The 13,361-nt window shown below is 41.7% G+C and overlaps 1 protein-coding gene across 18 annotated transcripts in view; it reads right to left on the reverse strand.

Moving 5' to 3' along the window:
• LOC139259744 (R3H domain-containing protein 1-like) overlaps nt 1-13,361 on the reverse strand; it is a 164,581-nt gene that overhangs the window by 38,656 nt on the left and 112,564 nt on the right. For 2 of the 18 annotated variants that reach the window (XM_070875411.1, XM_070875412.1), the window contains exon 23: nt 9,104-9,168. The exons of the other annotated variants lie outside the window; for them this stretch is intronic. In XM_070875411.1, the coding sequence (XP_070731512.1) occupies nt 9,105-9,168 (64 nt within the window). In that variant the 3' untranslated portion in view covers nt 9,104. The remainder of the gene's footprint in view (nt 1-9,103; nt 9,169-13,361) is intronic. 18 annotated transcript variants of the gene reach the window in all.

The following is a 13,361-nucleotide window of genomic DNA, read 5'->3' on the forward strand; positions in this document are numbered from 1 at the left end:
TATTCTCTTCCTCCTCCCCCTGATCATTACTCTTATGATCTTGAAAGGATTAGATTGACAAAAAGTTGTACAAATACTGTTGCTGACGACACAAGGAGCATCAATGTAATATCAACCGATTTTGTATAAAGGACATTGCCAAAAATATACTTGTATATAATACAAAAGCAAAATGCTGTGGATGCTGGAATCTGAAATAAAAACAGAAAATGCTGGAAATCTCAGCGGGTCAGGCAGCATCTAGAGAGAGAAACAGAATTAACGTTTCAGGTCGAAGACCCTTCGTCAGAACTTGTAAAAAATGATTCCAAATTCCAAATTCAACTGTAGCACACCAAGAAACTCCTACTGAATAGGTATCTCAAAACACAATTACCCTTTCCCATTTTGCAATTTTTGTGCATTCTGCCTCCCCACTCAGACACAAAAAAAGATGGGCAGGCAGCCCAATTCCAGGGTTCTACTGACAACTCTCCTGAAATGACTCTGTGGAGATGCACAACAGGAGCACAGGTTATCTTGGCCACAAGTTTCCCTTCCACAGGGAACTGCTTCAACTCTCCTGGCTGTTAAGAGAAGCAAAGGAGGAAATAGCAGGGGCTCTGACCATCATTTTCCAGTCCTCTCTGGCTACAGGTGTGGTGCCAGAGGACTACTAATATTGTACCTTTGTTTAACAAGAGAGAAAGGGATAGACCAAGTAATTACAGGCCAGTCAGTCTAACCTCAGTGGTGGGAAAATTATTGTAAAAAATCCTGAGGGATAGGATAAATCTTCATTTGGAAAGACACAGATTAATCAAGGACAGTCAGCATGGATTTGTTAAGGGAAGGTTGTGTCTGACTACCTTGATTGAATTTTTCTAGGAGGTAACCAGGAGGGTCGACGAGGGCAGTGCGTATGATGTAGTGTATATGGATTTTAGCAAAGCTTTTTGGTAAGGTCCCACATGGCAGATTGGTCATGAAAGGAAAAGCCCATGGGATCCATGGCAAAGTGGCAAGTTGGATCCAAAATTGGCTCAGAGGCAGGAAGCAAAGAGTTGTGGTTTATGGGTGTGTGTGTGACTGGAAGACTGTATCCCGTGGGGTTCCACAGGGCTCAGTGCTGGATCCCTTGCTTTTTGTGGTATATATCAATGACTTGGACTTGAATGTTGAGGGTATGATTAATGAAGAAAGCTGCTGACTGCAGGAAGGTATCAATGTACTGGTCAGGTGGTCAGAACAGTGGCAAATGGAATTCAATCTGGATAAGTGTGAAGTAATGCATTTGTGGAGGTCTAACAAGGCAAGGGAATACACATTAAATGGTACGACACAGAAAAGTGTAGAGGAACAAAGGGACCTTGGAGTGCAGGTCCACAGATCCCTGAAGGTAGCAGGCCAGGTAGATAAGATGGTTAATAAGGCAAATGGAATACTTGCCTTTATTAGTCGAGGCATGGAATGCAAGAGCAAGGAGGTTATGCTTGAACTGTATAAAACACTGGTTAGGCCGCAGCTGGAGTACTGTGTGCAGTTCTGGTCACCACATTACAGGAAAGATGTGATTGCACTGGAAAGGGTGCAGAGGTGATTTACAAGAATGTTGCCTGGACTGGAGAATTTTGGCTGTGAGGAAAGATTGGAGATGCTGGGTCTATTTTCTTTGGAACAGAGGAGGCTGAGGGGAGACCTGATTGAGGTGCATAAAATTGTGAGGGGCCTGAATAAAGTGGATAGGAAGGACCTGTTTCCCTTGGCGGAGGGGTCAACAACCAGGGGGCATATATTTTAAGTAAATGGGGTTGGCGGGGGGGGGGGGGGGGGTGGGGAAAGAGGAGGTTTAGAGAAGATATGAGGGGAAAGTTCTTCACCCAGAGGGTGGTGGGGGTCTGGAACTCAATGCCTGAAAGGGTGGCCAAGGCAGAAACTCTCACCATATTTAAAAAATACTTGGATGTGCACTTGAGAGGCCATAACCTATAGGGCTGCAGACCAAGAGCTGGAAAGTGGGATTAGGCTGGATAAGTTCTTGGTCGGCCAGCGCTGACAGGACGGGCCAAAATGGCCTCCTTCCATGCTGTAAATTTCTAAGATTCACTAGGCAATTACTGTAAGAATTTATTTTGTGGGGTATTGGGTGTTGCATGCAGCTTTTTTGGATATTTAGCAAGTATTTACTCAGGCAGGTTTGGAAAGAAGTTTAATCCTGTATAATTAAAAAAAAATTGAAAACAGTTTATTTGCATACACAAACAGGATTATAGATATAAAAGAACATTAACTGCCCAGGAGATAATTACATCGGACATCATCATAAACATAGATATAACCGAGACTTTTAAAAGCTGATATCCTCGAAACAAATGGAGATTATAAATTTCTGCATCTCAAAGGCTGACACCATCAGTGAAGTTGCCTCATGTGCCACTTCTCTATCTGCCCTCATGCTGCTGACCACCTCCAAACTTGGAAGCACAATTTTAAAATTTGCAGACAGTACAAAATTGGGGAGGGGAAGGGGGGGGGGGTTGTCGTTAACACAGAGGAGGACTGTGACAAAATACAGAATGATACAAATAAACTTGCAGAATGGGTGTGTAATTGACAAATAAACTTCAATATAGATAAATGTGAGGAGGTACATTTTAGTTGGAAGAATAAGGCGGCCACATACACCTTGGAAAATCAGTGTCTAAATGGGGTAGAGGAGCAGGGGGGTGGGTCAGGGGTACAGATACACAAATCACTAAAAGTAGCAATGCAGGTTAATAAAAGGCGGCAAAATGGCATTCATTTCTAGAGGGATAGAATTGACAAGCAGAGAAGTTATATTAAACTTGTACAGACTTGGAGTACGGTGAACAGTTCTGGTTTCCATATTATAAAACGGATATTGAGGCACTGGAGAAGGTGCAAAAAAAGTTACTAGAATGAAACCAGAACTGAGAGGTAATACCCATCAGGGAAGATTGAATATGCTGGGGCTCTTTTCTCTAGGAGAGAGAAAACTGAGAGGTAACCTGATATGTTCTTATAATCTTAAAGACCTAATAAATAGGAACAGGAGTAGGCCATATGGCCCCTCGAGCCTGCTCCGCCATTGAATAAGATCACGGCTAATCTGATCATGGACTCAGCTACACTTCCCTGCCCGCTCCCCATAACCCCTTATCGTTTAAGAAATTGTCTATTTCTGTCTTAAATTTATTCAATGTCTCAGCTTCCACAGCTCTCTGAGGCAGCGAATTCCACAGATTTACAACCTCAGAAGAAATTTCTCCTCATCTCAGTTGTAAATCATGCCCTCGAGAGTTCTAGTCTCCCCCATCAGTGGAAACATCCTCTCTGCATCCACTTTGTCAAGCCCCCTCAATCTTATACGTTTCAATAAGATTACCTCTCATTCTTCTGAATTCCAATGAGTAGAGGCCCAACCTACTCAACCTTTCCTCATAAGTCAACCTCTTCATCTCTGGAATCAACCTAGTGAACCTTTTCAACTGCCTCCAAAGCAAGTATATCCTTTTGTAAATATGGAAACCAAAACTGCATGCAGTATCCTAGGTCTGGCCTCACCAATACCCTGTATAGCTGGAGCAAGACTTCCCTGCTTTTATACTCCAGCCCCTTTGCAATTAAGGCCAAGATTCCATTGGCCTTCCTGATCACTTGCTGTACCTGCATACTATCCTTTTGTGTTTCATGCACAAGTACCCCCAGATCCCGCTGTACCGCAGCATTTTGCAATCTTTCTCCATTTAAATAATAACTTGCTCTTTGATTTTTTTCTATCAAAGTGCATGACCTCACACTTTCCAACATTATGAAAAGGAGGGAGAGAAAACAGGGAATTATAGACCGGTCAGCCTGACATTGGTAGTGGGTAAAATGATGGAATCAATTATTAAGGATGTCATAGCAGCGCATTTGGAAAGAGGTGACATGATAGGTCCAAGTCAGCATGAATTTGTGAAAGGGAAATCATGCTTGACAAATCTTCTGGAATTTTTTGAGGATGTTTCCAGTCGAGTGGACAAGGGAGAACCAGTTGATGTGGTGTAATTGGACTTTCAGAAGGCTTTCGATAAGGTCCCACACAAGAGATTAATGTGCAAAGTTAAAGCACATGGGATTGGGGGTAGTGTGCTGACGTGGATTGAGAACTGGTTGTCAGACAGGAAGCAAAGAGTAGGAGTAAATGGGTACTTTTCAGAATGGCAGGCAGTGACTAGTGGGATACCGCAAGGTTCTGTGCTGGGGCCCCAGCTGTTTACATTGTACATTAATGATTTAGACGAGGGGATTAAATGTAGTATCTCCAAATTTGCGGATGACACTAAGTTGGGTGGCAGTGTGAGCTGCGAGGAGGATGCTATGAGGCTGCAGTGACTTGGATAGGTTAGGTGAGTGGGCAAATGCATGGCAGATGAAGTATAATGTGGATAAATGTGAGGTTATCCACTTTGGTGGTAAAAACAGAGAGACAGACTATTATCTGAATGGTGACAGATTAGGAAAAGGGGAGGTGCAACGAGACCTGGGTGCCATGGTACATCAGTCATTGAAGGTTGGCATGCAGGTACAGCAGGTAGTTAAGAAAGCATATAAGAACATAAGAATAAGGAACAGGAGTAGGCCATCTAGCCCCTCGAGCCTGCTCCGCCATTCAATAAGATCATGGCTGATCTGGCCATGGACTCCGCTCCACTTACCCGCCCTCTCCCCGTAACCCTCAATTCCCTTATTGGTTAAAAATCTATCTGTGACTTGAATACATTCAATGAGGTAGCCTCAACTGCTTCCTTGGGCAGAGAATTCCACAGATTCACAACCCTCTGGGAGAAGAAATTCCTTCTCAACTCTGTTTTAAATTGGCTCCCCCGTATTTTGAGGCTGTGCCCCCTAGTTCTAGTCTCCCCTACCAGTGGAAACAACCTCTCTGCCTCTATCTTGTCTATCCCCTTCATGATTTTAAATGTTTCTATAAGCAAATGGCATGTTGGCCTTCATAGCGAGGGGATTTGAGTACAGGGGCATGGAGGTGTTACTACAGTTGTACAGGGCCTTGGTGAGGCCACACCTGGAGTATTGTGTACAGTTTTGGTCTCCTAACTTGAGGAAGGACATTCTTGCTATTGAGGGAGTGCAGCGAAAGTTCACCAGACTGATTCCTGGGATGGTGGGACTGACATATCAAAAAAGACTGGATCAACTGGGCTTGTATTCACTGGAGTTCAGAAGAATGAGAGGGGATCTCAAAGAAACATTTAAAATTCTGACGGGTTTAGACAGGTTAGATGCAGGAAGAATGTTCCCAATGTTGGGGAAGTCCAGAACCAGGGGTCACAGTCTAAGGATAAGGTGTAAGCCATTTAGGACCGAGATGAGGAGAAACTTCTTCACCCAGAGAGTGGTGAATTTGTGGAATTCTCTACCACAGAAAGTTGTTGAGGCCAATTCATTAAATATATTCAAAAAGGAGTTAGATGTAGTTCTTACTACGAGGGGGATCAAGGGATATGGCGTGAAAGCAGGAATGGGGTACTGAAGTTGCATGTTCAGCCATGAACTCGTTGAATGGCCTACTCCTGCACCTATTTTCTATGTTTCTATACTCCATCTGCCAAATCTTTGCCCACTCACTTAGCCTATGTCCTTTTGCATATTTTTTGTGTCCACCTCACACATTGTTTTTCCTCCTATCTTTGTATCGTCCGCAAACTTGGCTACATTACAGTCAGTCCCTTCTTCCAAGTCGTTAATATAGATTGTAAATAGTTGGGGTCCCTTATGAAAGAGTTTCATTGGATAGACGTAGAAGATGTTTCCACTTGCGGGGGAGACCAGAACAAGGGGCCATAAATATAAGATAGTCACTAATAAATCCAACAGGGAATTCAGGAGAAACCTCTTTACCCAGAGAGTGGTTACAATGTGGATCTCGCTACCGCAGGGAGCAGTTGAGGCGCATAGCAGATGCATTTAAGGGGAAGCTAGATAAACATATGATGGAGAAAGGAATAGAAGGATAGGTTGATGGGGTTCAATGAAAAAGGGTAGGAGATGCCTCGTTGGAGTATAAACACCAGCTTGGACAAATGGCCTGTTTCTGTGCTGTAAATGCTATGTAAATATGTACAATCCTTCACTTATCTTAATCCTGTCACTTTGCATCTGCTCTCCGATTTCTCCCTCCCGCTCAGAGCTCAACTTTTATAAAAACCCACTTCCTGCCACCTCGATTCCCAATCCACTCATTCCTTGAAGCTGTTTTCTGGCCCCAATGCTTGGCCACATTGATAATAGTTTCCTCTGTACAGATATTTTCCAACTTGCTTTCAAACTGCCATCTTCATCTGCACCCGCACCTCCCCACCCCACCCCACCCACACAGACAAAAGCACCTAACCATGATCCATCCGTTCCCTTGAACTACTGTTCAATCCTTAACGCTTTTCACTCCAAAATCCTAGAATGTGCCATTACCTCCATCTGTGTGTTCCCTTTTCCAGCTTATTCCCTGCTAACAGTATAGAGAACTCCTCCAGACAATACCCTGTGGCACTTTATTCCTCTTTGACCTTTCTGCAGTCTGACATGGTGGATTCTGCCATCCTCCACTCTGGTTCACCTTGCATGACGATATTCCAGGAAAAAGAAATACGGTTAACATAGGAACACACAAGTGAGCCAGCTTGTGCTACACTCCACTGAAATGGTTATCTGCCATATTTTATAGCTTCTTTCTTAAAATGTAGAAAACTGAGGAAAATTATTCACCAGACATCTATGTTGAAAAGCAATTGTAAAGGGAGAGCTTTCAGTTAAATGTGAAGTCGTTTGAAAGAAAAAGGGCTTCTAGTGCATAAAACTTCTAATTCAGAATTTTTCAATGCTCTAACATTTTCTATTAGGGTTTTAAATTATATGAAATGGTGTTCAGTTTATTGTAACATTAGCAAAACTATATATAACCGACTGCATACTCATGAGAAAATGTGTTGAAATCAAAACTATCTACATCAAATTGCAGTGCAAGCATTTCATAATGCTTTAATTTTATAAATGAAATCATTGGAGACAACCTGATACCACGGAGGATCAGATATTAGATTGTTTAACCCTCTGCTCTTCAAGTAAATGCCTCCTTTTTCCCCCAATAGTCCTCTACCATAAAATTATAATATGGTTGAGAGCAAACAAATTGGTAACTGACTGCATAATCGTGCACCAGTCATAATTCTTTAATAACAGAAAACAGATTTTAAAATGGACAAAGCAATTTTAAAAAGTCTTAATATCAGTACTGAAAAGAAACTCGAGCTTCTAGCTTGTGTGTGTGTTCAGGTTCAAAAACACCTCCCAGCCAAATGCCATCAGCACTGTTTAAAACAGAAATATTCAAAAGTTGAAAGAAATTCAACAGACTGCCAAATTTGTATTAATGATTTAATTTTAAAAGGGATACTTTCTAATCTTCATGTAACAATATCTTTCACCCTTTATTAAGGTTCATTGAACAGCTCCCAAGGAATTCAATACTTGGTTTTTCCAAATAGTACCAACCAACTACCTGTACTATCAAAGAATTTTGTGGAGAAGAACTGGGCATCTGATCTGGGCATTTTAACACATTTCTTTCCCAGTGGTTGAAGCTGGGATTTTGCTCAGCATCTCCTGCATCAAATTTGCTCATTACGTACCATTTTTTCAAGATAATTTTTTCTGTACACTGACCCAAAGCACCCATTAAAAAAAAAATGATGCCTTTCCTTTTTTTTTTTGCATTAAAATGATTTGATGAATTACTAATACAGGAAAACAGTGTGGTGGTGTTTTAGGTGATGTGGGTGGAGAGGATAACACAAGTGTATGGCTCTGTTGTGACTTAGGTGGTGGTTATGGTGATGGTGGCAATGACTGGTGTAGTATAGGAGATGGTGGTTTCTGATTCTGGTGATAGTTGTAGATTAGAACATTACATCAGATTATTAATATAGACAACATTTATGTAAATCTTACTTAATTTCAAAAATAACAAGGCATATGATCTAGAAGCTGTCAGTTTAAGTCAAAACACAAACATATCTTTCACTAGGGGTCTACCACTGAAAGTATTAATAGCTTCACATCACAAATTTACACAAAGTCAAATGATCAATGTACTGATACTTTAATTATGTAGACCTGAATTGGAATCTAAAGATTCGATAAACAGGGAAAACATATACAGGATCAAGAACTTAAGTATCAATAACGATGATAATATCAAAGAACTCTTTTGGTTGGAAGCGACAAAATTGAAAGCAATCAGCACCACTTTCTGCAAATGTATTTTTAGAACTATCATATAAAACCAATTTTTAAGAAAAAAAACTTTTCAAAAAGTAGCAAAAATATTTCAACATGGTATTTCTGAAAGGGTTACAGATATCTAAAGGGTTATTAATATTTGAGCTGCCCCAATTGCTGATTTCAACTAGGAGAGCAATAAAGGAGTTACAACAGGCCTCAGTGTTGCTGAGGTGCTGGAAATAGAAGGGAAAAAAAAAAGGGCCAGGGTTCCAGCTTCTGATTGTTATCCATTGACCTTTGCTGGGTGAGCATATGAAAATATCAGGGGAGGATGGGGCTGTATTATATTTGTAGTCGAGCACACTGAAAACTTATGAATAATGGCCCTTGGTACCTTAACACAGCAAATATATTAACAGCTTCACGAGCCAGGAAATTTAGAGAGAAAAAACACAATATCTTCGACTGAACTACTTCATAATCTTTAAGTGCCATATGGAGACAACTGGGACCAAACAATGACTTTGAGCATAGGATGACAAAAATGCAGCACTGGAGGCATGCAGGCTCAGTCATCATGTTCAGTTTCCTACCTCTATGACTTGAAGTGGCAGCCACAAGCAAAGGTCAGGCATCTCCCCTGAAGAGGAGGCAAAAAGGGAGGGTGTGAGAGTAGAGAGCAAGGGAGTCATAATGGAGTAGTTCCTGTGAAATCCTTCGTTACCAAAGAACAGCTGACTGGGCCACATCCTCTTACCCATAATTGGCGCATACATTGTCAAAACCTGATTAAGGGAAGGGAGAAAATAAAGGTTCTTACATCATTTTTCTTTTAGCAAATTTAACGTGTTTCCGTCCTTCCATTCAACTCTTTCCAAAGAACACCTACATAAAAGCAAAATATTATGGATTCTGGAATTCTGAAATAAAAACAGAAAATGCTCACCTCCAAACCCATTTTTTATTTCTTTACTTGTCCCATTACCATCTCCTTTTGCCTTGCACCAAAATCCAGTTTGTGATTTAATCTCTCCTGCCTTCCACCCAATCACAGACCTTCCCATTTGTTCTTTCCTCTCTTCCCTGCTTTCCTAGCCTCTGTACTTGCTTAAAACCTGTTAGGTCGCTACGTTTTTCCCAGTTCTGATGAAAGGTCATCGACCTGAAACGTTAACTCTGTTTCTCTCACCACAGATGCTGCCTGACCTACTGAGTATTTCCAGCATTTTCAGTTTTTATTCCAAAAACATAACATAAAAAAATAAGAGCAGGAGTAGTCCACCTGGTCCCTTGAACCTGCTCCGCCATTTAATAAGGTCATGGCTGATCTGATCATGGACTCAGCTCCACTTCCCTGCCCGCTCCCCATAACCCTTTATTCCCTTATTGCTCAAAAATCTATCTATCTCCGCCTTAAATATATTCAATGACTCAGCCTCCACAGCTCTCTGGCGCAGAGAATTCCATGGATTTACAACCCTCAGAGAAGAAATTTCTCCTCATCTCAGTTTTAAATGGGCGGCCCCTTATTCTGAGACTATGTCCCCTAGTTTTAGTTTTCCGTGAGTGGAAATAGCCTCTCTGCATCTACCTTGTCGAGCTCCCTCATTATCTTATATGTTTCGATAAGATCACCTCTCGTTCTTTTGAACTCTAATGTGTATAGGCCCAACCCATCTTCGTAAGTCAACCCCCTCATCTCCAGAATCAACCTCGTGAACCTTCTCTGAATAGCCTCCAATGCAAGTATATCTTTCCTTAAATAGAGACCAAAATTGTACGCAATAGGTGTGGTTTCACCAATACCCTGTACAGTTATAGCAGGACTTCTCTGCTGTTATACTCTATCCCCCTTGCAATAAAGGGCAACATTCCATTTGCCTTCCTGATTACTTGCTGTACCTGCATACTAACTTTTTGTGTTTCATGCACAAACGGACCCCCAGGTCCCTCTGTACTGCAGCACTTTGCAATTTTTCTCCATTTAAATTATTTGCTTTTCTATTTTTTCTGCCAAAGTGGATAACCTCACATTTCCCCACATTATACTCCATCTGCCAAATTTTTGGCCACTCACTTAGCCTGTCTATATCCCTTTACAAATTTTATGTGTCCTCCTCACAATTTGCTTTCCCATCCATCTTGGAATCATCAGCAAACTTGGCTACATTACACTCGGTCCCTTCATCCAAGTCATTACTATAGATTGTAAATAGTTGAGGATCCAGCACCGATTCCTGCGGCACTCCACTAGTCACTGTTTGCCAACTGGAAAATGACCCATTTATCTCGCGTGTTAAAGCATGTATTGGTTTGATGGAGCTTGGAAATGCACAATTTTCAGAGAGATCCATTGATGAAACTGATATATGTGTGATTGTAGGCTGCATTCAAGATAGTCATGTTGTCACATCAGAGGAGTCCCACACAAAATTTCCACTCCCAAGATCCATGTAACCACCAAAGAAGGGACAGCTACAACACACTTGAAAATGTACAACAACCTCATTTTATAACATTTATTAGGAGACAATTCAATTGAACACTTTGGAGATGTGCTGTCAGTGCATTTTCCTTCAAGTTTTAATCTACAACGTTGCACTTTTCTCTTTGAAATTAATGTTCTTGGATACACATCATAAACAATATTTTTGCAGATGATTTCATTTATAGCAAATCTTACATAGAAACATAGAAAATAGGTGCAGGAGCAGGCCATTCAGCCCTTCTAGCCTGCACCGCCATTCAATGAGTTCATGGCTGAACATGAAACTTCAGTACCCGCTTCCTGCTTTCTCGCCATACCCCTTGATCCCCCGAGTAGTAAGGACTTCATCTAACTCCCTTTTGAATATATTTAATGAATTGGCCCCAACCACTTTCTGTGGCAGAGAATTCCACAGGTTCACCACTCTCTGGGTGAAGAAGTCTCTCCTCATCTCGGTCCTAAATGGCTTACCCCTTATCCTTAGACTGTGACCCCTGGTTCTGGACTTCCCCAACAGTGGGAACATGCTTCCTGCATCTAACCTGTCTAAACCCGTCAGGATTTTAAATGTTTCTATGAGGTCCCCTCTCATTCTTCTGAACTCCAGTGAATACAAGCCCAGTTGATCCAGTCTTTCTTGATAGGTCAGTCCCACCATCCCATAAATCAGTCTGGTGAATCTTCGCTGCACTCCCTCAATAGCAAGAATGTCCTTCCTCAAGTTAGGAGACCAAAATTGTACATAATACTCCAGGGTGTGGTCTCACCAAGGCCCTGTACAACTGTAGCAACACCTCCCTGCCCCTGTACTCAAATCCCCTCACTGTGAAGGCCAACATGCCATTTGCTTTCTTAACCGCCTGCTGTACCTGCATGCCAACCTTCAATGACTGATGTACCATGACACCCAGGTCTTGTTGTACCTTCCCTTTTCCTAATCTGTCACCATTCAGATAATAGTCTGTCTCTCTGTTTTTACCACCAAAGTGGATAACCTCACATTTATCCACATTATACTTCATCTGCCATGCATTTGCCCACTCACCTAACCTATCCAAGTCACTCTGCAGCCTCATAGCATCCTCCTCGCAGCTCACACTGCCACCCAACTTAGTGTCATCTGCAAATTTGGAGATACTACATTTAATCCCCTCGTCTAAATCATTAATGTACAATGTAAACAGCTGGGGCCCCAGCACAGAACCTTGCGGTACCCCACGAGTCACTGCCTGCCATTCTGAAAAGTACCCATTCACTCCTACTCTTTGCTTCCTGTCTGACAACCAGTTCTCAATCCACGTCAGCACACTACCCCCAATCCCATGTGCTTTAACTTTGCACATTAATCTCTTGTGTGGAACCTTGTCGAAAGCCTTCTGAAAGTCCAAATATACCACATCAACTGGTTCTCCTTTGTCCACTTTACTGGAAACATCCATAAAAACTTTTCGGAATACATATGATTTATATTGAAATGCAGTATTGTACTATCTGTACTGTACAATTAACCCTTTTAACAGAGATTCCCTTGCAAAAAAGCAAATATGACAGAGGCGCGATAGGCTTTTCACCAAGGAGACCTGTCTTTTTGTGCAGAGTGATAAAATTTCAAGATGTTACATTCAATTCAGCCAAGAAGTAGCATTAGCTTCCACGCTAGAAGTATTCACTTCACAACATAAGAATCCAAGAAATAGGAACAGGAGTAGGCCATTTGGCCCCTCGAGCCTGCTCCGTCATTCAATAAGATCATGGCTGATCTGATCTTGGCCTCAACTCCACTTCCCTGCCTGCTCCCCATAACCCTTGACTCCCTAATCATTCAAAAACTTTTGTTCCTTTGTGTTGTGATTCCTTTCCTTTTACCAAGCTAAAATTTAAATACTTTCCAGAACAGAAAGAGCTAAATGCAAGAGAGAAATACTGCTCGGGCAAAAGCAAAATACTGCGGATGCTGGAATAAAAACAGAAAATGCTTGAAATCTCAGCAGGTCAGGCAGGCATCATCTGTGGAGGAGTTCAGTTTAAGTTTTAATGGAGTGTTTTGGACCTTTGACACACTGCAGATAACTATCCAACAGAAAAATTTAATTTGTTCTACTTAGTGTATTTTATCAAGTTTAGACCCTGAAAACAGTAACATGTCCCTGCAACATAACAAACTACTGGCACACAATTGGAAATAGAGGCCGACGTTTGTTAAGATCAGACTTAACAGCTTTTTTGGGCCAAGTGGGTCCACAACACAGAGTTTCCAATCTAAGTTACCGAGAAATGAACATTAAAGAGAGAGGTCCTCTCTGGCCCATTAGAATTTGCACAGTATCTCTCCATAGATATTATCTTTCAAGATTAAACAAAACCAAATTGTTAAGATCTCAGCTCTCAGGGACAGATCTAGCATTCCAACTCCGATCAATGACTCAGAGGGACAAGCTGATTTTGAACTTCCAACGGTACCATGATCTTGAAGCAAACTGGACTCCAAAGACATCTTGCTCACCATTCCACCAGGAAGACAATCAACGGTTGATCATTAGACAACCGACGAGCATCAGTTTGAACTCTTGTGAGGTAGGCAGCAGGTACC

Source organism: Pristiophorus japonicus, chromosome 3 (assembly GCF_044704955.1).
Source record: "Pristiophorus japonicus isolate sPriJap1 chromosome 3, sPriJap1.hap1, whole genome shotgun sequence".
In the NCBI taxonomy this organism is placed as follows: Eukaryota; Metazoa; Chordata; class Chondrichthyes; family Pristiophoridae; genus Pristiophorus; species Pristiophorus japonicus.